Consider the following 22162-nt stretch of genomic DNA (forward strand, 5'->3'; position numbering starts at 1 on the left):
ATATTGGATGTATGCGGCATGTCCTTCCAGTCTTTTCTTTTTAGGGCCTCCGGTTGGTTGTCCTGATGAACTTCCTGATTCGGAAAGAGGGGTTACTCGCGTAAGCCAACTGTGTTGCACAGTGTAGTACAAAATCAATAGTAGGCCCTCCTATGTTGACTCTATCAGCTTGCCTGAAAGTCCTCTTCGACTGTGAAACTTTTATAACATCATATACAAATTGATGGTTATATCATCACTAAATTAATACTGTCACCACAGGTGCTATATAGGTATCACGAAAAAGAATCATAGACATAAGACAGATAGCTGTACCGGACGTAGTACCCGGTTATTTCGTCACAACTTTGACTGATAGATTCATGCTCGACCACGAGATCTATGGGTCGAAGTCGATATTTAATGTCCACCCTCCTTGACTTCACTAACTGGAGCTTCTGCGCTGGCCTCAATGTCTTCGACGCTGGCCGCGCGACTCTTTCCCAATCCTTTGATCGTTAGGGCGAAAGTCTCCTCGTCGAGCCCGTACATGTACCAGTAGTAACCACCTATTCTGTACGTTAGTTATAATGTATTAGGCAGCGAAAATACTCACCGCAGAACAATCCTCCACCGATAATGTTACCAATCAAAGTCGGGATGATACCCTTCCAGATATACAACCCAACGGTGATGTCAGGGGCATCCAACCAAATAGCCATAGGGATAAATGTCATATTGGCGACAACGTGGTCGAATCCAAGAGAGACGAAAGCGAAAATAGGCCACCAGATACCGATCACTTTGCTAGCAAGATCGCGCCCCTGGATACCAAAGAAACACGCCAAACAGACCAACCAGTTACAGCCAATTCCGCGGAGGAAGACTTCATGGAAATCTGGCGTGACTTGCTTCTTTGTGGCAAAATTGATAACTTCAGTGCTGTACGGAGCGGCTGAAAGTACCTCGCCGTAACCGAGGATGATGGAGACAACGAAGAGAGAACCGCATAGGTTTCCCCAGAAGGTGACGAACCAATGGATGAGCATCTTGTACCAAGGGAGACGTTTTTGGAGAGCTGCGACAGTGGTGAACTACCGAGTATTAGTCTAAATCTGCTGATATTGAGGATTCAGTTGTCATACCATAAAAGACCCAGTGCATAGATCTGCCCCTGTAAGAATGATCATGCACAAACCGTACGGGAATACGAGGGCGCTGATGGTGCGAATCAAACCAGGGGCATTCTCCTGCCACCAGGGCGCGGTGTTGGTGCTTAGAGCAGTTGCACACGCAAAGGCGAGAAAACAGCCAGCGGAGACGGAGCTAAAGAATACTTTGTCCAGGCGCATGTTTCCCTTCTGCACCCCAGTGGAAGTTATCATCTCAACCACTTCGGTAGGTGTGAGGGCATTGACGGTGATGCTCATGTTGGCGTGGGTTTCTCGGCTAGGCCTGTCTCCGCTTAGCGATATGGATGCTCTTGATATTTGAAAACGTGAACACGAATCTCTGGGCATCGAGGTTCTTTAAATATTCACCCCGAACAGCTTTCCCATTATCGACCTGAGGCTTGCTTGGTATGCTTGGCATGCTTCCGGCGCATACTGCATCAATAGCTCATGCAAGGTCGGTGGGTCATAGAGGCACAGACGCTTATCGCCTATGATCTCTCGTCGAGTTATTGCTAAAATCAACACTTGAACCTGCCAAGACGGAGAATCCTGTAATCATTTCAAAAACTCCCCGCGCTTTCGAAATAGCTTGTATACGCTTCAACATCAAAGAAGTAGTGTTTGCATTAATTTCCCCAAAAATGAGCATGGGTTCTTGGATCAGGCCAATCAAAGCGCCCGGAAATTCTTATCAGTTGAATCTGAATGACAGCAGGGAACGACGATCTTCAATCCATACATCTCCGCGGAATAAACGCTGATGGTCTTCGCACCAATGACAAGGTCGGAAAATCGGTTCATCAAATTTTATGCTTATCAGGAGACTAAACCACGTTCCCGGATTCAGTAATCACGAATCTTTCCCTTGGAGATAAGAAGTAGTCGTACGCCAGTAACTCCGTACGTTGTCGTCTTTTTGCCTGATTGCTTTTCTGGCTGTATGTCTATTGGCCCTACACATTCATCCATTGACAAGGTTAACCAAATTAGTGCCGAGACGCAAAAAAATGACTATGCTGGCCGTCGCTTGTATAAGCGTTAGTCGGCCGTTGATGAACTACGCGGTGCTCTCAGCTAATAACTGTTCTTTGCATGGAATAGCAGCCTCAATTGGACTGCGCTGAGCAGCAGACAAATCCGCTGGTTGCATTTTCCCCAGATACGATCTTTTGATAGAACATACATGTAAAGCGAACCAAACCGCTTCAGACCAGGGCCTTGGTTTTGATATGCTACATTGGTTGCGCGAACAGTCAGCCGGTTGCGCATGGGATTTACTTTTTAGCGACAACTTATATGAAAAAAATGCAAAACCAAATGAGGATAGATATAGCTAATATAGAAGACTCTCCCTTCAAAAAGGGCCATTTGGAGAGATTACATATATTAGTGGTCAGAGTCGAAAAGACTCGGAGATGTTCGAAATTATAAAAGCCTACATGGAAACAAAGATAACAGGAGAAATGGAAACCAAATCAAAGTATACACTTTGTTAATCCCACGAATTCGGGCAGGCGGTATAGCAAGTCATTTGCCACGCAGCACTGTCTCGCTTCATTTCTCCATGTGCACTTTTTCTCTATCCGGTTCCAATTCCTAGAACTTTTTATATTTAGACTATATTCTGGATTTATTTATTTAGCAGCTAGCGAGCTTCTACTAGGAGGCTCCAGGCGAAGCCGTTCTTTTTGATTTACGACTGTAATTCTTATTGCATCGAGACAATGCTATTTCTTCATGTTAAAAACACCGTTAATCAATTTGATAAGTCTATTTGCTATATTTATTTCTTTACACCGAACTATGATTTACGTCAAAAGACAATTGCAGGCGATGTTGAGTCATAGTGAGGTTGGGAATCGACCGTTTTGATATTCTGAATTATTGAACGCTAATAAAATTTCTTTGGTTCCCGCACCAGTAGGCTACATCAATTGATCCTTTGAAATATTATGTCTATAGAGAAGCTGCCAGCTTTGGGGTGTATATATTCATTGCCGTTCAATATAAACTAACAACATTTTGATCCTCATGCCCTAATATACATGCGAAGTGTTGATATTTACATTTCTTCCACATAGTGATTCGTCAAGACTTCAAATCTCCACCATCTTTTCCTGACCCTTGTCATTATTGCTAAAGGCCGAAAAAATCGCCGCTCGGGTGGTCTTGCGTGTTTTGATGAAGCATGCTCACGATACCTCATCAGTTTGATTAACCACATCTTAAGCACTTATTTGATGTGTTCGTTGACGATTTGCTGACCCCGGTTATTCAACGTGGTGGCTTCATTCTTGTTCTTGCCCTCCTGGACGGCCTTAACAATGATAACACCGCTTCTTGCGTTTCTGGCAGCTGTATACTGGTGGCTTGACCAAACTCCGATGTTTTGGATCAAGTCATCATCCTTATCATCGGGAATGGATCCACCGGCTTTTTGTTCCCATTTGCCCTTTTTAGAGATACCGCCGGTTTTGTCGTAGGCAGTGTAGGTGACTCTGCCTGCGAAGACCTGGCTGACCAGCAGGAAAACTGCAACGGTGAGAAACTTCAAGTTGTACATTTTGGAGATTTCTTTTGATGAAATTTTTGTTTAACGGTGTTGTCAGGTGGGTTTTGAAATGAAGGATAAGACTGTTGTTGCTCTTCTTTCTGCTTGGGTTGATCTGGATAGTTAGTATTTGTCGTGGTACTTACTCTCCTCTTTATAGTTTCGTTCTCCTTCATCTGGGTATGATCCTCGAGTCAGCATGGGGGCTGTTTGACATTAAGCCCACTGACAAATTTCCCGGATCAGCATCATCAAGCTTGGTCATGTTTGTTGGTCATGTTTGTTGGTTAGTTTGTTGGTTAGTTTGTTGTGCGTACTGGAGTTGCACTAGTAGTGCAATTCAAAAAAGGTTTAATGGGGCCTTATTTTACCGATCCACACATATAGACTTCACACAGATTTACAAGGTAACTAGAATTTTATGTATGTACTAATTAAATCTACCTATGTACCTTCAATGTTAAACCAGAAAGCTTGATTGTGATATCACTTCACTTATGTTCCTATAGTAGAACATCTACTGATACTAACGTGGAATAAATAATCCTTTAAGAAAGTCTTCTTCGGTGTGTCACCAGTGAACTTCGAACCATAAATAACTAAATTTAGAACATATTATGAGGGAGGACATCTGTTCCAAAGCTTGTTGAAGTGTGGATCCACTCTCTGCTATGATTTTTACGCGTCTGACACATGGGGGCCATAAGATTTTAAACCCATTTTGGTAGATGTAGCAATGACTAGAGGTCTTATCCAAAGACAGCTGGTCAGAACTCTAAGAGTATTAGGTGATCTACCTCTCGAATCATAATTTCCGGTTGATCTGCCGAACCTTTCTAGCAATCTATTATGACGAATGTCTTTTTCGTTTTCAATGATGTCAATTGATCTTACATACAAGTATTGATATTTTCGCTCTTTCGATATGCCAATTGACATTTTCTTCAGATGCTGCAACTTAATGGCAACTTTAATTCTCCTTTATATTCTCTCATATAAATGTGTTAGTCTCACAGGGCCATTGAATGCCATCATAACTGGATTTATTAGTCATGAGTTTTGTAAAAGCTGACCAGGGGCTGAATTAGTCATTCTCCACTAAACTGTATCCGCTCTCCTGCTCGAGCCTGAGGCTCCAGCGTTTCAGCAACTGTCAATACCCCACTTGCGGCTTGGGCGATCTGCTCTCCGCTTGGATCGTTGTTTTAAGAACAAATTAAAATGAAAAAAATGAAACTGGCCCCGACCCGCTGCGAAAGGCCAACTTCATTGAAGTCAATTTGGTGACTGCTAGAATTCGGATCATATCTGGTTGGCGCAAACCCCGCTGCTGACACCATCAGTGCGACGGTGATTTCGCAGTGTGAGCCTGAAAAGATACATTTCGTACACCCTCTTTGAATATCCAACTCATCGTCCTTCTCACTATATCCCTCAATCCCACACATATCACAGAACTCAGGCACCTTAATAATAAATCATCACGTATGGCTCCAACTACGTTTTCTCTCTTCCCCTGCCTCCCCACTGAGCTCCGCCTCCAGATATGGCGTGAGGCTCTGCCCGAAAAACTTGGAAACCCATTGTACTTTTATAAAAAGGGATGTTGGGGCCCTCGGCATCTAACTGAAGCTGACGAAGAATACGATCCCAACAATGAGGAGAATAATCTGAACTTCGAATTCCATCATGACCGCTTGGACCCTCTCCACGTTGAAGTTCCGCTATTTTTTGTGAACCAAGAAGCCCGCAGTTTTGCCTTGAGCTGGATTAGTGAGCAGGGCCTAAAAACCCGCTTTGATAAAGAGAAGCAGTCCTTAGTCTTTATACGCCCATTTGATCCGCAACGTGATACACTCTATGTCTCACAGGAAAAATGGGATGAATTTCACTGCGAGCCATTCGATCGAGTATTTGAAGCAGACCTCGAGAATAAAAACATTGGTACTCCCGCTCCAGTCTTCACTCGTCTTGCTGTGTCAGATGAACTACTTTTAAAAGAACCGGATGCCCTGGAGGAATTGTTTCATTGGTATTATGGTTTCGATGAAATTTTCGTTATTCTCAAGGTTCGGTCAGATGGTTTTTGGCACGACGCAAAAGATATCAAGCCGCAACAGCGGTGGGAGTTGGAGACTGTAGACGTGCAGGGACCGATCTTCTACTGGAACCTTGACAGCGAGAGCTTTCAGTGGAAAGATGAAGACATAAATATCAGTGATTATGCTCTATACGATGTATTGCAGCATGCCAGTCCGAAGCTGAGTACAAAGTTGCTAGAGATTGGAAAGGAGCGCTTTGAGGTTCGTCCAGTCACTGTTGTTAGAAAGTGAATGAGCAAGACGAGGGATGGATGCGTGCTGTTCTTGGCTGATATGATTGGAATCACATCACAAAATACCGCCATGTACCTAGACTAACATACGGTAGAATGGTTTCCTGACTATGGCATCTTGACTACCCTACTGGGTTTTCTTCATCCGTGGTTCACAAGAACTTTTCGAACCCAGATTCAGGCATACTACCCTGAGTTTCAGTTGAGACTATAAAGTTGCCCGAGACACACTAGTATGACAGCATTCATGGATTCCGCTTAGGAGCATTGACATGGATTACCTGTCAACGGGACTAGCCGCATGGCTCGGGAATCAGTTGAACTTGTTTGGACCCTTGGCTGTGTTCTGATTCGAATGTTTTCCCAAACTATTGGCAAAATATAGCACATTTCGGTGAAGTTGAAAAACCGGTAATTACTCGCTATGGGGTGCTTTACGCGGTAGTTGTGTGAACGTTATTTACATACATCCGATAAGCCTTATCAGGAAGACAATTCCAAGGATACAAAGGTGCAAATAAACTGTTCTCGGCATATATGTGCGATTTGTATACTGAAATAAATAAATAAATCATTGCGTGATATTTAGTGATATAGGTGATAAAGACCCTTTTATTAAGTAGCCAACTCGACATCTGGAGAGAACGGCAAGTAAAACTCACCTTCGAATGGTCCCGGTTATGTTGCACTTGGTACGCTAGATCCTACTGCTTTCAAGATCCAAAATATGTCCTAGAATATACAAAGCTATGATTTGATTAACCTCCAAAGTTCAATGTACATTTTCCTGTTGGTCATATCTTGGTTTCCAAGATACCCCAGTTTTGTCCTCAGTCAACGATTTATCAGACTCTACTGGAGTGGTGATGTGTTCCTCGGTTCGAGGCAACTCACGAGCCACCTTAACTACATCGAAAATGCTATTTGACTGCCGGAATATAGTGTCCATTTCTTCTAAAGACCGGCCACTAGTCTCAGGGAAGAAGAAGTATACGATAGGAACAAATGCTGCATTCAGAACAGCATATATGATCCAGTAATGGCTTCCTAAGTTCGATGTTCCCGGCGGCGTGACTTGTGCCACGATGAATTGGCATAGCCATTGCGTCGCATTTGCCGCAGCAGTAATAGGAACACGATGACGCAAAGGTGCAAGTTCAGTGGCATACAGGAAAGTCTGGCCTAGGAAGCCAATTGGGTAAAAAAGGTCGAAGAGGAAAACGAAAACGACAGCCGCGGTGCTGGCAGAGCCATGCGTCTTTCCACCTGTACCGGCAAGAACTGCAGTTGAAATGGCAAGTCCTGTACCTGTGATCATAAATAGCCTTCGGCGGCCATACCGATCGATCAAAAAGAGTGGAATGAGAGACGCAAAAGTCTGGAAATTTGTGAGGCAAGCACCCAATACTCGGGATTTGACACCCGTAAAGCCCAGGTCCTCAAAAATGGTGCTTGTGTAAAATACCAAAGCTGAAATACCACACATCTGCTGAAACATCTGTCCACACGCAGCCAACACCGTTCGATGAAAAAGTCTCTCTTCACCATTTGTGGCCAGCTCTTTGAGATCCCCTCTCACCAGCGACAGTGACCGCTCAATTTCGGCCATTTCTTCTTGGATCTTGGTACAGAACGCATCTTCATCCTCCAAAGCAGCCAAGACGTATCTTGCTTCGTCCATCCGGCCTTTTCTTGCTAGCCAGCGAGGAGACTCGGGCAAGAGAAAAATAAAAGGGATAACGAAAATGGAGAAAATAACGGGGAAGACTAGCGGGATGCGCCACTGCACAGCTGGAATAGATGAAAATGAGAAGCCAAACGACACCCACTCCGAAAGTGTGATCCCGCCACTAATGCAAACTCCTTCTAGCATCACGAAAGCGCCTCTATGCGCGGTCCCGGAACATTCAGCCTGCCAGACGGGGATAGCACTACTTATTGTACCGATGGCGCCTCCAACAATCAATCTGCCAACAATGAATTGGCCAAGACTAAATGCGGATGATTCTACAGCCAGGCCTATGATCGATAGAACCAGACCAATAAGCGTTGTTCTCAAGCGGCCGATCCGGTCACTATAACCAATACACAGCAGAGAGCCGACAACAGCACCAAGGTCGTAGCATCCTGTAACCACTCCCTTAACACGAGCGTTGTATGTTTCTTGAGAGCCTTTGGTATTTACTGTGTCAATCGATGGGAATTGCTTTTATTTCCTCGAAATTAAAGTGGGTCACTCAATCACGCTTGAAGACACTTACATGCACAAATGATTGCAGCGTCGCAATGCCTCCTGTAGATCCGTTATTGTACCCAAATAAAATGAAGCTGGGAGCGACGACAAGCACCATCATGGCTGCTTTTAACTGTGTCCCTCGAAGCCCTAGGTAATTGTTTTGTCTCATCATGGTGGATGAGTATATTGTTTACCGGCTTAACTAGGCAATAGGCCTGATATGAGCCTTCTGTGATGTGAGCAAACATCGACTACTACATAGGGAGATGTGGAAGTAGATATAACCGTTTTTCATCCCCCAAGAGCCAGGCGTGCGGGGTGAGTACGCAAATACATTACATGAGTAGCAAGCCTACCACCGTCCAGCTATCTCAGCACCCCATGGGGCGGGGAGTGCTCAGTGGGGAAAACCACGAATCATAGGCTGTCCCAAGACAAAAGTTGGAAGCCCCGGCATATTCTCCGAAGATAAGTTAGCCAACGCAGGTACGATTGCTTACATTGGTGAATCGGGTCGCGTGCCGAATGCAGCCATGATGTAAGTGTTTCCGCGGTAAGTTATAACCCGCGGGCGCATAGTCGCCGTTCATACAACGTGACAAGGAAATTGATGAAATCGGTCACGTAAATACCAATTCTCAAAGCTATTCGAAGATACATGGGGTCTCTTCGAGTCTAAGTCATGTATAATACCTGGTAGTACTGAAGAAGCTGCCCACAAAAGTTTTACTTGATCGGTTTCTTAGTTCAAACGCGTTGTAATCGGTAGACAGCCCGCCTGTTTGATCTACATAAATCAATGAAACGCTCATTTACCAGAAAACTCTCCTATATTTCTACTCTGCCGATACATCCTGCTGCAATGTCGACACAATATAGCCCTGTCGCTGTTGCCACCCAGCAACCTCCTACTCAATTATTTACGAAAGCCGGTGGCATCGTGACTGCCGCCTCACAAATAATACACCAGCGCAAGATATATCGATTACCATCGGTTTTGATGCGTTCTGGAACTTCAAGGGGTCTTTTCATTCATCGGCACCACCTCCCCAAGTCACAGTCGGAATGGGGTACTATTCTCATTGGTGCTTTGGGATCTAGAAATAATGACCCTCGACAGCTGGAAGGGGTGGGAGGAGCCACGTCGACAACGTCAAAAGCCGTTGTTGTCTCAAAATCTTATAGACCTGGAATCGATGTTGAATATACTTTTATTCAGATTACAGTTGGTCAGGAAAAGGTCGACATGACCGGAAATTGTGGCAACATGGCTTCTGGAATTGCTGCTTTTGCCTTGGAGGAGGGGTTGATAACAGCAAGGCCAGGCCAATCGGAGGTGATTTCGTTCCCCGAATCTTATTCTGGGATTCAAAGATACTAACTGATTCTTGGCTCAGCTTTCTGTGCGAATATACAACACAAATACCCGGTCCGTGTTAGTAGAAACAATCCAGGTCAACGACAGCGGACACTTTCTAGAAGATGGAGAATACCACATAAGTGGTGTCAAAGGAACTGGAAGTAGTATCAAAGTGTCCTTTCTGAATCCTGGGGGAAGTATGACTGGCAAAGTGTTCCCAACAGGAAATCGTCAAGACAAAATTATGGTGCACGAGAGGAGCGGTCTACCGGAACAGTTTATGGTCAAGGCGACGCTGATAGATGTATCTAACCCTTTCATATTTGTTGATTCATCATCGCTACCTCCCGATTATCATGCCACAGGTTCAGATTCAGATATAGCACTTGATATAATCGAGTCCATACGACGCCAGGGGGCAGTTCAGTTCGGTCTTGCCAGTGACGTCGATTCTGCAGGTCTTAAGAGAGGAACTCCAAAAATTGCAGTTATTTCCAAACCACTTGGTCCACTACCGGGGTTCAACACAAGACCCGATATCTCAGTATTGGCCTATAGCATGGGGAAAGTTCACCCAAGCGTTCAGCTCACCGGAGCTGTGTGTCTTGGAGCTGCGGCTTGTCTTGAGGGAACAGTGGTTTCGGAATTGATGAAATCGGAAATACCATTGTCGTCACAAGAGCTGACACCATTGGGGACAGATGTGTCCCTTAAAATAACGAGCGAAAAACAAGATAATATTCAAAATGACCGGAGCATTGTAATTGGCCATAGCAGTGGTACAATCGATGTCGACGTCGAAGTGACAGAAAACGATCTGGTCCAGAGTGTCACTGTGTTTCGTACAGCCAGGAGGTTATTTGAAGGTACAATTCTTGTTCCACTATAATTTAAGCTTCATACCCTTAATTTTTCTACCAAGAAACGGCGCAACGTGTTGTATTTTCTCTTTTTTCTTTTTTTATTAAGCATTCACAATTTAATTAGCTAGACAATAGACATATACGTATAATGTACTAATTAAATACTCCTCAGATCTGGCTGATCACTCTAGACTTTTGACACGCCCCTTTTACCATGTGTGTGTGTTCGTTAATTAATATTTATTGAAGTACCATGAATGACAATTGAACATAACACATTTAATACACGCGATATCTAAGCTTAAATCTATAGTTGACGCAGAATTTATCCTTCTTTATACAAGATAATGGTAAGCCTAATAATAACCTCTCTCTATGTTATAGAGGATGCCATAGCGGCAACCTGCTCGTACAGTGAGAAGACTATACCTCCACTAAGAATCAACCGTCCTAGCCTCATAGTACTTCCTTTCCAAAATCCTCTCATTCCCGATTCTTTCCAAACCCCGGAAATAGCGTCTTGGATTGACACATGCTCCGCCCCCTGGACTCTCGTTTTTATCGTGTCAAACGGCTGCGTGGCGTACACAGTAGTGATACCGGCAATGGAACCAATACTAAACGTAGTGATCCCATTTAGAGGCACTTGATTCTGCATAGCTGTCTCTTTGAGAATGTTGTATGATCCCATGCGAACCGCAGATGTAGCTGATTGCTTGATAGTTGTTGGGATTAATCCCTGATATAGACCAATAAGTCCCTGCTCACGGATCAAGAGTTGAACGCCATGTGCAGCAGACCGATATCTTTTAAGCCCTTTGGCATCATCAATTCTGTGGAAAGAAACTTCAGTTAATACATATATTACATAAACAAGAGAATTTCTGGCGGCATTCATACAGCGCTGTTTTGATTCTTTCTGTGGGCGTGACTGCTACGATGCTTTCGACACAGCCGGCCATCATCCCCGCCAAAATTCCCGATGCCTTTGGCAAATGCCCATTCTCATCGGCAAGTGTATTTTTGATTGAATCAAAAGTAAGAAATCGGACCGATGCTTTGAAAGCTGTTCCTAGCACAAGTGTCGAACAGCCTGTGTACAGCGCCGAGATGCCTTCAGTTCCGACAACATTGTGAATGAGAGAAAGCGGATTTTTTGCTGTTGCCCGTGCAGTGGAGCGCAGTTGAAGTCTAGTTTTGGCAAATTCAAATGGATACTTTTCAAATAAATATGACATCATGTCAGTAATATCTTTAAGATTTCATTTTGATGCTAAGGAGAACTATACTGTGCATGCTGCTTCCACGCCTCCAGCCACACCGCCCGCTATCAATGACACCGTTGGCGAGATATAAGCTTTCTTAAGGACAAAATTTAGTTCTTGTTTACCTAAAATACTCCATGTTTCGACATATCGGTTACCTTTTCTTTATCTGATTTCGGAGCGGCCTCAAAGCTCTGCGATTTGGATGCTTGCATTTCGGTCGCCAGGTGCATATTTCTCCCCACGACATTTGAATGATCATGGGACAAATTCTGTACCCACAGTGTCTTGAATTTCGACGGTAATATTCGAACAATTTAGTTTATTATTTATTAAAAATGTTGGGAGACCTACCGCTAAGCGTAAGTAGTTTCCTGGAGGTAATTGCCACGGGAAGTCGGTTTCCGGCGCTAACCCTAATATCAAGTGAAATGACCTAAACTAGGCAGGAAAACCAATGTGGTATCTGGATAAGTCAACTTCGAATATCATAATGCCACCAGAGAATGTCTGGGATGTGGCAGGCCATACAAGTATGAAACACTGTATTTCAATAGAGCTAGCGGTGAAGATGGGTTCGAATTTTATTTTCAGCATCCCGAGAAATTTAGTCTATAAATTGATAGTATACGTAAACGGGAATCTATATATGGAATATAATGAGAGACAGCCCTCTATTCTCTAATAATACTTTCATCTTCCGCACCTTCGTCGACATCCTGACCAACCTCTGTCATAGAATCAACTGGGGCCGTCCAACCAGTCCCAGCTTGTAAAAATGTCACCAGCGCGACCAAGCCACAAGCCGCCAAAAATGTTGCTTTCAAAGCGCTCTGATACGCTCCAATGGCAATTGTCTTTTCATTGCCATTCAACTGCCAGACCAATGCTGGACTCCCAAGAAGTCTTCTAATGAGATCTTCAACGTCGTCACTATTGTGATCGAAATGTTGATAGTCTTCACGACTATTAAGAAATCCCGCATCTAGCTGGCTCTTCAATACGCGTGAAAAGATACCGCCACCGACTGCTGCGCCGAAACTACCAGCGAAGGATCGAAATGTTGCTATCAGACTGGTCACGATAAAGTGCGTCGAAGGCAGGGTTAAGTGCAGGACATGGGACAATGTGTAGTTGAGAAGAGCGCCAGCACAAAAGCCATTATAGAAGACTGCCAACGCAAAAAGAATTACTGGGGAGTCAGAGGTTGAAAGCTGAGCGATAGAAAGGAAACTCGTTACGAAGAGGGTGAGTATAATCAAGCACGATCTAGACCACGTTAGCAAGAATCTGTGCTTTGTGATTTCAGTTCAACCACATACGTATAGTAACTCGTCACTTTTCGAATATGAAACCACCCTACAGTCAAGCCTCCTAGACCGAACCCAAGATTTGTAGGGATGAGAATCATGCCAGCTTTTGCGGGGCTCCATCCTCGCACAGCGATTCCGTAGACCGGAATGTAAAAAACGATTGCCCATCGAGCCATCATCATACCGGTTGAGCATAGGCATGTAAGTAAAACACCACGAGAGCGAAGTATAGATATGGGTATTATGGGCTCAGCTGTAAGTGCAGGAGATGATTCAATCCATAAAAAGAGGACGAACAAGATACCAGAAACCAGGATAGGTGGATATGGTATAGTATTGCTGGAGACGGAATACAGAAAGAGGAGATTCGCTGTCGTCTTCATCATTTTGAATTAGCTGTCCTGCATAGGATGTGATACAGGGCTTTCTTACAAGAGTCACGATACCAAGATAATCCAGGCGAGCAAGCTTGCTAGTAAAAGAACTCTGTCCAGGGCTCGAGTCTTTCGCTCTGGGCTTTGGTGGAATTCCCAAGTAAATAATCGGGCCAACGATCAAGGCAAGCGGAGATTGTATGTAATAGATCAATCGCTTCACAGTCACAACATTAGATGATGAGCTTTTCTTTTCTCAATGAAAAGGGGGATTCTTTAAAAACAAACTCACCCATCCGTATTTCGGAGTAACAGCACCTGCCAATACAGCTCCGCCAGCGATTCCGGTGGTAAATACACACGCTGTCAAGCCTAGGAACAACCCTCGTCGTTTCTTCGAAGCAAGCTCTAAAACAAGAATTGCTTGCGTGGAGTATATTCCAGCTCCTCCACAACCTGTAAGGACACGACCAAAGAGAAACATTGGAAGCGTTCTAGCACTAGCAGTGAAGAATAAGCCTATCCCGGCAACCAAATTGCTTGCGAGTATCAAGCTGCGCAGAGAGAATATTTGGCAAAAGCGTCCACCGAGGGGGCTAATACTGGCGACGGCTATCTGATCACCAGGAAGGATCGTGAGAAGACAATTATTTACAAACATGACAGGGCTAACAAACCATGAATGATGCTGTCAGCCATGTTGCACTGGAAAAGGCATCCAGATCCGCCGCGATATCAGACTGCGATGTCGTGACCATTGTCATATTAGTGGCTGTACTCATCGATCAGACATTGTTGTACCGTTTCATCATTTTATTCGAATCATATATACCTTGTATTAGCATCGATATTGATATAGCAATCCCGACAATAATGGCACGAAGTGGGGAAAGAGCTGGGTTTTCAGGATCACGTTCAACCACCGCAGCAGATTCACGTATTTCCCCAGCGTCGGCTGCAAGCAAAGGCGTCGCTTCGGTGGGGGGAAATTGTCTGGAGTCCATCGTGGCGAATATTAACGAGGGCCAAGTTGCCAATATTGATCATAGGGAAGTGTTTAGCCGACGTTGGGAGTCAATTGACAGTGACAATAGGTGCAAGCTTGTGCTGAATAATGATTACCGATCGGATCCGGTATCTCCGAATCATGTAAACAGGGTATTATCGAGTGATTATTCACGACAGACGATAGTGAATCATAACCCGAATTCTATCAGGATACATCAAATATTGTCCTTAAGCATATGTATCTGCCAATAACCCATTTTCGGCACGAGAAGTCGCAATATGCAGAGATGCGTCCAGAGCGATTGTTGGCACCTTATCACCTTATCACCTCATCGTGCCTTCCTGTGCACTAGCCCCAATCGAATCTGTTGACACCAACCTTTCTGTGTGCGGTTAGCAAGATCACAAACAGACCCACTAGATTGCTATCATTGGTAGGACCGTATTTCCTACCGGACCATTGGTTGATATGGGCAATGTAGAGATAATCGGCTACGAAAATGTTGTCACTTCTTACATCTTCGTTATTATCCTAGCTGCATAGTCAGCGGGGTGCCGATGATGAAAACGACTTCCTACTACTTGTTCCAACAACCTCTATATTCTTGAGATATTTCCTGGCTCCAACATTCACGTACACTCTATAGTGTTTATCATTGCAAATGTTATTCTACACACAGCAAACTGTATATTTACGTAGAGTGATACGAACTCAGATGTGCAGTTTCAGTCATTCACCAACATTGAAATTCTTGATATTTATTCAAATTCCCAGGACGGATAGCTGTCAACTAGATTGATATGAAATTTACCAAAGAGCTCTCATTCGAAGAAGATTCAGGCACAAGAATATGCTATAAAGATTAGTCGTTGTGGGACCAATAGAGGCACACTGTATTGCTTATCCAGACAAACTCTTAAATATGAAATCATACGCGATATCATAGAAATTAGTTAGTGTTCTCTCTATTCCATCAGTGAAGCATTCCAATATTATTCGACAGTTCTAATTTAACAGTTGAGGATTTAACGAATCAGCTTGTGTACCGAATGTGATGCGCGAATTACCATTTCGCAGTACAGATAACTTCAAGTTCGCTCTTGAAGTCCTCTACCATTGTTTTACTGTTTCTATAGAACTTACCCTATACATAATGACTATAGATGAGAGAATAAATCATACAACGAGATGAAATGGCGATACTATTTCCATTCATATGACCCAAAATATTATTTCTAAATTGCAAAGAATAGTAGTACCAGCAGGTATTTCCTAGTTATCCCGCGTTATGGGATTAGCATAACTGCAATAGGTTGGTCTCAAGATTCGATCATAATGTATGGCCTGATAGCAAGCTTGCCATTGGATCTCTCGGTTGTGTATTCCCTAACCTTCTCGTAATTTCTGCACGTGTGGTTCCGATCTGAGTTAATGTAGTTATAGCCCAAACTTTCATAATATACGGTCGGAATGAGTGTCATGTCAGAGTAGCACATCACCATTTGACGGAGATGATCAATGCAGTGGTCTAGTGAATACAGGAGTCAATTTATTGTCATATATGTCCCACTAGGCAAACGAGACTCTACCTCTATGCAATCTGCCATGAACGTCGGACATTTGGTAGATATCCGGAAAGAAAGCTTTTCGAATATGATCCTTGCAAAGTGTCAATTTCATGGGCCACCCAAAAACGAAAGCTATCACTCCTTACAATACAATGGAGCGTGTGGAAGATATCAAAGCTAGAATTTGTTAAATAAGTCCAAATACGTGTAAAGGAGCCTGGCGTCTGTTTGTCATACCCTGCAACATAGCCCTCCCGTTTGGGATCCCAATACTTTTGGTAATCCTCTCCCCACGCGTCGGCTGCCTCTTGCTCGGTGATATAGAAGTATCGTGCTATTCAGATAATTAGCATATCTCAAACAGTTAAACCACATCAAGTTGGCTATACAATGAATCAACTCCTCCCAGGCCTGATCGATATCGGGCGATGGATCGCCTACATATTTCAGGCTGGGCGAGTCACTGGGTATAAACTCTTCTCCATTTGCAAAAATAGGACTTCCAGTGAACAGCTTTTTTTCAAGCTTAATTATATGTTCCTTCACCTCTGTTCTTGTCAGCTCTCTTTTTAGATACATTACGATAAAACGGCGAAGTACTTACGAAAATCAGTAACATATCCCTTATCAAATGAACCGAATTCTGGACTTGAGTACTTTGAAAAGGCTAGAATAAAAGAGCAAGTCCCAAACAAGAAAGTTAGGGTCCACGGCAGAATAATCTCCCATTTACGTTTTCGCTGTTCTCGTTTGAAAGAAGTTGCATTGAGGAGAGGAGCACCTGATTCTTCGAATGATGAGTCTCTAGTTGAGGATTGTCCCATGTTGAGCAAAGAGATCCTTTCAAGCGTTCAAATTTTTCGGTCAAGGAATATTTTAGAATAGAATGGGCACAGCATGGCATCTGCCTTGTGGAAAAGTGCTGGTCAGAACCTGGCACGAGATTCAAACAATCTTTCCGACCCCATGAGCCATTTCATGAGATGGCGTTTATTTAGGGCAACGTTAAATTACACTAATGATAATGTGAGATAAGTTTAAAGTTTGGTTGTGGTTTCGGTCGTGGGGGACAAAAACATAATACGTAAACTACGTTACATCATACGGGCCGTAACGCATTGTCTCAGATCCAGCTTATTTCTTTTTATTTTCCACAAATACTCATCTCACAGGAATTTTAGTGTCCATACATACTACAATGGAACGTGTACGACCTGAAAAAGATATCGAAGACTACGATGAAGGCCGTGTCTCGAATGAAACACCGCCTTTCATCGAAAACTATGTCTCCCGCAAGAAAAAAGGCGTTTTGAGTTTTCAGATTATTCCATACGTGATCATTGCTTTTCTTACCATCGCTCTAATCACTGTGGTCCGTCATCGACCTTCCTGCCATGATCCAAGCCAGAGCATATACTGTATGTACTTAAGAAAGTCAAATTGTGAAGGCGCACCGCTTACCTGTCAAAAGCACCTGCACAGGATGCGATCAAGTATCATGTAAAGGTATTTGCTGAGAACTTCGTGACAAAAGGCCCCTATATGGCAAAGGAAGAGGATGGAATTCCATCAGACGAGACAGACAAGCTATGGGAAGACCTTTACCAATGTGAGCTTTCCCCATCTTTTAGCTTCGCATCTAGTGTGTAATGGGAGTCCTAAACAATCGTGAGAGCAACTTTAGTTGGAATAACTCGGATCAGCGAAGAAGAGACTTTAAAGCTTCCAAATAGGACAACGGAGATACCGACCATGCCAGATCAGTATGTGGTGCAGCTGGATGTTTTTCACCAACTTCATTGCTTGAATGCCATCCGCAAAACTCTCTACCCAGAACGGTATTGGGATGACTTCGACGACTACTATACGGCCGACGGGAAGAAAAACTATACTAGCACGTCTGCAAAGCATTATGGTTCGTGCGATGTCCACCGCTAATTTGATTCCAATTACAATACTGAATATATTTATTAGACCACTGTCTTGATTCCATCCGACAATCCATTATGTGTCACGGCGATATTGCAACTGTTTATTGGCAATGGATGCCTATAAGACGCCAGCCACTACCACGGTTGGAAATAACGCATACATGCCGAGATTTCGAGGCAATTCGGGACTGGGCAAAGGAACATCAATTGAAGGGTGATGAAAACATACTCCAGTGGCGACCTGCTCCGCTGGAGACTTTTAAGCTCTCTCCAACTGAAAACGTTGTCTACTGATGCAATTGATAAATGCCTCTTGAATTCTCCAACACTATTTCTGTCATGATTACTGTTGCAATACCTTACATGATTTTTGAACCTGAAATTGATTTTTGCCTGTAAAATAGCGGATACTAGCATGCAAGCCCGATAACCCGGGACTATGGCAAAATCACTTCGTAGATACAGATATAAAAGCTTTTCGTCTTTCCGGCTACTATAGTATAATATCAAATCTACCTTATATATAAGGTAGAGAGTGATAAGGGGGCCTCTAAATATACGATTAAACATATATCATTTGATATTCTATATTATCCACTCTTTTCCAACACCATTGGAACAAATCAATCAAAAAGCAATCAACGTACAAAGTTACTGTAGGTTGTTTCTGTATATTCCTTGATGGACTCGAAATCCCGACATTTCCTTGGACTATTAAAAGTGGCCCGGTCAATATTGTCTTCAGCACGCAGCTGTGGCATCTCAAGGGTGGTATCTCCATAACAACTTATTGCCTGTCTCAGAAAGTCAAAACAGTGTCCTGAATGCTCGACCGTGGTTGGATCGCTGGGAGTGCCTTTAACGAAATTGTAATGAACCCTCCGTAAAAGTATCTATTTGAAATATTAGAGCCCTCTGGAACAAGAAATGTTTTTAAAAAAAAGTATGGGAAGAAGGAATATTTACCAGACAATGAAGTTGGTGGAAAACGGAAATACCCCATAGCTGATTCTCCTGCCTGATATCTGACGGGAGTCCATATGCCTCAGGGTTCGGTACTGGTATAAACCCACCGCCGGCTATTACATCCCCGTTGTTAGGATTATTTCTATTCAGGCAAAACGAGAGTCCAATTCAGCACATACTTGGCAGCAAGCCGTCCCATGCAGCATCGGTTCGGTTGTTGCGAGGACCACCAAATGCAAAGGTATCTTCGAAGGTACGCACTACGGGGTTTCCTGTAATTAATCATTCCTAGTTAATATCACTGTCTCGAGTTCTGCGCAATGAATTGACTTACCTTGAGGTACCATGTCAGCGGAAAATACTACTGGTGAATTTGAACGCGATGCGGCGAAAGCTATGATACTAAAAACTAAAATTGCAAAGGCGGTGGTAATCGAGATGATGCACTGAAGTCGCGACGGTCTCCAGATGGGCATCTCTTGTGATGAACCATCATCCTCTTTGTTGGTCTTTTCATTGACCTCTTCACTGCTGGCTGCGATTGCGTTATATCGAATACTATGCTCTTCTTTGAAGGCATTGATCAGGGATATCAAGCGATCCATGATTGCTGCGCGGTTGAGATATTTCCTCTGTCATAGAAAGTCCGTGTTTTTTTGTTATCTCTCTTTGTGATTTTACAGAACGGGAGTAGGCAGTAGTAGACACCAACTTTAAAGGACGAGAGACAACTTTCCCAAACAGCTCACTACTTCCCCCTCTTTTTTACATTGTAACATACATACGAATACGTGTTACCGTTTGTAACATCAAAACGACCCACTGATTAAAGTATCGCCCCGATTGAAAGCTTAGCACGCTTATCTCAATTTAGACAATTGCAGCGCCGCAGCGGCAAAGAAACCTTGTTTTAGATGTTGACGTAGTGTTCGGCGATAGCCACCGTATATAGAACTAGCCAATAAGCATGTCATCTCATAACGGTAAGACGCTCCCTAGCTGTTGACCTCTAAGCTAAAAGGTACAAGTACAACATGGTAATCGGGTTTATGCCCCACAGGTCGGGGCAACACACCCTAACATGATAGCAGGCATAAAAAGCCCCCAAACTACGAGAAGTCTAATGATTCGCGTTGGAATATGGGGAAATATGATACCCCAAGTCCAAAAGTATGTACTATCTAATGCGTTAAATAAGATAAGGAGGACCTGGCTCTACTATCTATGGTTCACTAAAATCTAGGGTTACACCAGGCGCATTTCAATCGGCCGTAAAACAACTGCACCAATAAGCCCGCCCTCGGGGTTAGCAGTAATAAATTTAGCTCTCATTTAGGCTGACTCCTCCTCAGATTATGTAGGGCTCTGGCATATATCATCTGATATTTTGTACCTTTCTTATCACTATGATCAGTATTTCTACTATAGATTTTTGCCATTATAGATATGCATTGCTTTTGGTATTACTGGGATTCAAGTTAGGTGTATATTCTCAATAATTCGTTAAGTAAAGGTGGACTCATAAATATCAGCTGTGAAGCCACTACGCCACCCTTAAGGGCAGCGTAATTAATTTGTCTCTTATTTAGGCTAACCATTTCTCAACACCATCTAGTGTAATGGGGAGATGCTTTAGACCGTGAAACCATCCAAATTCCTGTTTTGGACTCCGCAATGGCTGCATATTGACGAAAAACTCTCCGAAACAAAATACTACCATGTGATAACGAATTTCATGAAGCTATTCTCGGACAGGAAGGCAAATCCCAACACGTCAACTCTCATTTAAGATACAGGTAATGGGGCCGAAGTCAATCTCGTGGACGCAGAAATTGATGACCGACTACAATACTAGTTTGACACCAGATGAAAACTATATAAATCACACTCAGAGCCCATGTTCACTTGTCCTATTCCCCATAACCTACAATCAAGAAATAACTGGTACAGTTAATCGGTACTATCCAATCATGAAGCTCAGCTCTCTCCAGGCTGTGGCACTTTTGAGTGCTATAGCAATGAGCAGTGCCCTTCCCCTAGGTGAGTAGGCTCGATACCCTATTGCACACGGACTATTTATTTACGGTAATATCAGCAAAGCGGAACGTGGATTCCACCTCCGCCGCTGAATGGGATGGTGGCGGTGACATGGCCCCTGATAAGCGCAATGTCGACTCGACCTCGTCTGCTGAGTGGGATGGCGGCGGTGACATGGCCCCTGACAAGCGCAATGTCGACTCGACCTCGTCTGCTGAGTGGGACGGCGGCGGTGACATGGCCCCTGATAAGCGCAATGTTGACTCGACCTCGTCTGCTGAGTGGGACGGCGGCGGTGACATGGCCCCTGATAAGCGCAATGTTGACTCGACCTCGTCTGCTGAGTGGGACGGCGGCGGTGACATGGCCCCTGACAAGCGCAATGTCGACTCGACCTCGTCTGCTGAGTGGGACGGCGGCGGTGACATGGCCCCTGATAAGCGCAATGTCGACTCGACCTCGTCTGCTGAGTGGGACGGCGGCGGTGACATGGCCCCTGATAAGCGCAATGTCGACTCGACCTCGTCTGCTGAGTGGGACGGCGGCGGTGACATGGCCCCTGACAAGCGCAATGTCGACTCGACCTCGTCTGCTGAGTGGGATGGCGGCGGTGACATGGCCCCTGACAAGCGCAATGTCGACTCGACCTCGTCTGCTGAATGGGATGGCGGTGGTGACTGGGCCCCTGACAAGCGCAACGTCGACTCGACCTCGTCTGCTGAGTGGGATGGCGGTGGTGATATGGCCCCTGATAAGCGTTCCCTGTAAATATAGCCTAAGAAATGACCTCATGGAATCGCTGATATACTATCGGAGTTTTGTCTATTCTACAATGTACATGTGTGCTAGGAGGCTGCCATAGTGTCTTCAGATTGGTGTAGACAATTCTATTCGCAAGTTTTCAAGGAATGAATTGATCACATAACTTCCTAATATCGTGTTCAACGAGTGTTCTACGAAAACCTGGAAGTTTTGTTAAGGAGAACCAGAGATTCGATTCATTTTTTTAAAATAACTTCATAAGGTTATTGTAAATGAACTAAGAACAATGAAGGAAAGGAACTGTAATATTATTGCGTAGCATGTGTAGCACTGTATCAATTGATACAGTGCGCTATCTCCAACCAAATCCCTAAACTTCAGGCTAGGAATGCCTCCTTTATTTAAAAGCCAATTGTGATGTAAATATAAGAAAATGAC

The 22162-nt window shown here is 43.9% G+C and overlaps 11 protein-coding genes across 11 annotated transcripts; 4 read left to right on the top strand and 7 right to left on the bottom strand.

Moving 5' to 3' along the window:
• Nucleotides 1–167: 167 nt before the first annotated feature.
• BGW36DRAFT_384553 (Formate/nitrite transporter) lies at nucleotides 168–1559 on the bottom strand (the record flags this gene model as incomplete). The annotated part of the gene is made up of 2 exons (XM_046216805.1): nucleotides 1125–1559; nucleotides 168–1073 (listed from the first exon to the last, which is right to left on the bottom strand). Coding segments are annotated over exons 1-2 (884 nt in total), but the record flags the coding sequence as incomplete, so codon positions are not given.
• A 1828-nt stretch (nucleotides 1560–3387) lies between these two features.
• On the bottom strand, nucleotides 3388–3717 carry BGW36DRAFT_430233 (uncharacterized protein; the record flags this gene model as incomplete). Its single annotated transcript, XM_046220815.1, has 1 exon — nucleotides 3388–3717. The coding sequence occupies one exon, from the start codon at nucleotides 3715–3717 to the stop codon at nucleotides 3388–3390; it is 330 nt and encodes a 109-aa protein (XP_046069884.1).
• Nucleotides 3718–5192: 1475 nt separating this feature from the next.
• Nucleotides 5193–6038, top strand: BGW36DRAFT_430234 (uncharacterized protein; the record flags this gene model as incomplete). The annotated part of the gene is made up of 1 exon (XM_046220816.1): nucleotides 5193–6038. One exon carries the CDS (start codon nucleotides 5193–5195, stop codon nucleotides 6036–6038), a length of 846 nt encoding a protein of 281 aa, XP_046069885.1.
• A 774-nt stretch (nucleotides 6039–6812) lies between these two features.
• On the bottom strand, nucleotides 6813–8445 carry BGW36DRAFT_300784 (putative sugar transporter; the record flags this gene model as incomplete). Its single annotated transcript, XM_046211649.1, has 2 exons — nucleotides 6813–8246; nucleotides 8302–8445. The coding sequence occupies 2 exons, from the start codon at nucleotides 8443–8445 to the stop codon at nucleotides 6813–6815; spliced, it is 1578 nt and encodes a 525-aa protein (XP_046069886.1).
• A 693-nt stretch (nucleotides 8446–9138) lies between these two features.
• Nucleotides 9139–10525, top strand: BGW36DRAFT_362035 (PrpF protein-domain-containing protein; the record flags this gene model as incomplete). The annotated part of the gene is made up of 2 exons (XM_046214331.1): nucleotides 9139–9612; nucleotides 9674–10525. 2 exons carry the CDS (start codon nucleotides 9139–9141, stop codon nucleotides 10523–10525), a joined length of 1326 nt encoding a protein of 441 aa, XP_046069887.1.
• A 347-nt stretch (nucleotides 10526–10872) lies between these two features.
• Nucleotides 10873–11979, bottom strand: BGW36DRAFT_454833 (mitochondrial carrier domain-containing protein; the record flags this gene model as incomplete). Its single annotated transcript, XM_046221909.1, has 4 exons — nucleotides 10873–11332; nucleotides 11400–11716; nucleotides 11789–11860; nucleotides 11923–11979. The coding sequence occupies 4 exons, from the start codon at nucleotides 11977–11979 to the stop codon at nucleotides 10873–10875; spliced, it is 906 nt and encodes a 301-aa protein (XP_046069888.1).
• Nucleotides 11980–12351: 372 nt separating this feature from the next.
• BGW36DRAFT_384558 (putative MFS multidrug transporter) lies at nucleotides 12352–14825 on the bottom strand. Its single transcript, XM_046216806.1, has 6 exons — nucleotides 14284–14825; nucleotides 14129–14223; nucleotides 13744–14067; nucleotides 13510–13668; nucleotides 13087–13454; nucleotides 12352–13033 (listed from the first exon to the last, which is right to left on the bottom strand). Exons 1-6 carry the CDS (start codon nucleotides 14453–14455, stop codon nucleotides 12439–12441), a joined length of 1713 nt encoding a protein of 570 aa, XP_046069889.1. The 5' UTR covers nucleotides 14456–14825; the 3' UTR covers nucleotides 12352–12438.
• Nucleotides 14826–15779: 954 nt separating this feature from the next.
• On the bottom strand, nucleotides 15780–16607 carry BGW36DRAFT_362038 (uncharacterized protein; the record flags this gene model as incomplete). The annotated part of the gene is made up of 5 exons (XM_046214332.1): nucleotides 15780–15988; nucleotides 16050–16119; nucleotides 16175–16205; nucleotides 16266–16362; nucleotides 16418–16607. 5 exons carry the CDS (start codon nucleotides 16605–16607, stop codon nucleotides 15780–15782), a joined length of 597 nt encoding a protein of 198 aa, XP_046069890.1.
• An 891-nt stretch (nucleotides 16608–17498) lies between these two features.
• Nucleotides 17499–18253, top strand: BGW36DRAFT_301024 (uncharacterized protein; the record flags this gene model as incomplete). Its single annotated transcript, XM_046211660.1, has 3 exons — nucleotides 17499–17637; nucleotides 17713–17943; nucleotides 18003–18253. Coding segments are annotated over 3 exons (621 nt in total), but the record flags the coding sequence as incomplete, so codon positions are not given.
• A 344-nt stretch (nucleotides 18254–18597) lies between these two features.
• BGW36DRAFT_430241 (uncharacterized protein) lies at nucleotides 18598–19530 on the bottom strand (the record flags this gene model as incomplete). The annotated part of the gene is made up of 4 exons (XM_046220817.1): nucleotides 18598–18852; nucleotides 18926–19038; nucleotides 19105–19197; nucleotides 19260–19530. The coding sequence occupies 4 exons, from the start codon at nucleotides 19528–19530 to the stop codon at nucleotides 18598–18600; spliced, it is 732 nt and encodes a 243-aa protein (XP_046069892.1).
• Nucleotides 19531–20895: 1365 nt separating this feature from the next.
• BGW36DRAFT_362041 (uncharacterized protein) lies at nucleotides 20896–21730 on the top strand (the record flags this gene model as incomplete). Its single annotated transcript, XM_046214333.1, has 2 exons — nucleotides 20896–20965; nucleotides 21021–21730. The coding sequence occupies 2 exons, from the start codon at nucleotides 20896–20898 to the stop codon at nucleotides 21728–21730; spliced, it is 780 nt and encodes a 259-aa protein (XP_046069893.1).
• Nucleotides 21731–22162: the final 432 nt, after the last annotated feature.

The sequence above is a fragment of the Talaromyces proteolyticus genome, assembly GCF_021365285.1.
Source record: "Talaromyces proteolyticus strain PMI_201 chromosome Unknown BGW36scaffold_9, whole genome shotgun sequence".
NCBI classification, from domain to species: Eukaryota; Fungi; Ascomycota; class Eurotiomycetes; order Eurotiales; family Trichocomaceae; genus Talaromyces; species Talaromyces proteolyticus.

Coding starts and splice junctions, on each gene's coding strand:
- BGW36DRAFT_384558 (XM_046216806.1), bottom strand. CDS start 14,455: ATGGACTCCAGACAATTTCCCCCCACCGAAGCGACGCCTTTGCTTGCA. Junction 14,224..14,283: donor AATATCGATGCTAATACAAG/GTATATATGATT, acceptor CGATGAGTACAG/CCACTAATATGACAATGGTC. Junction 14,068..14,128: donor GGCTGACAGCATCATTCATG/GTTTGTTAGCCC, acceptor CCTGGTGATCAG/ATAGCCGTCGCCAGTATTAG.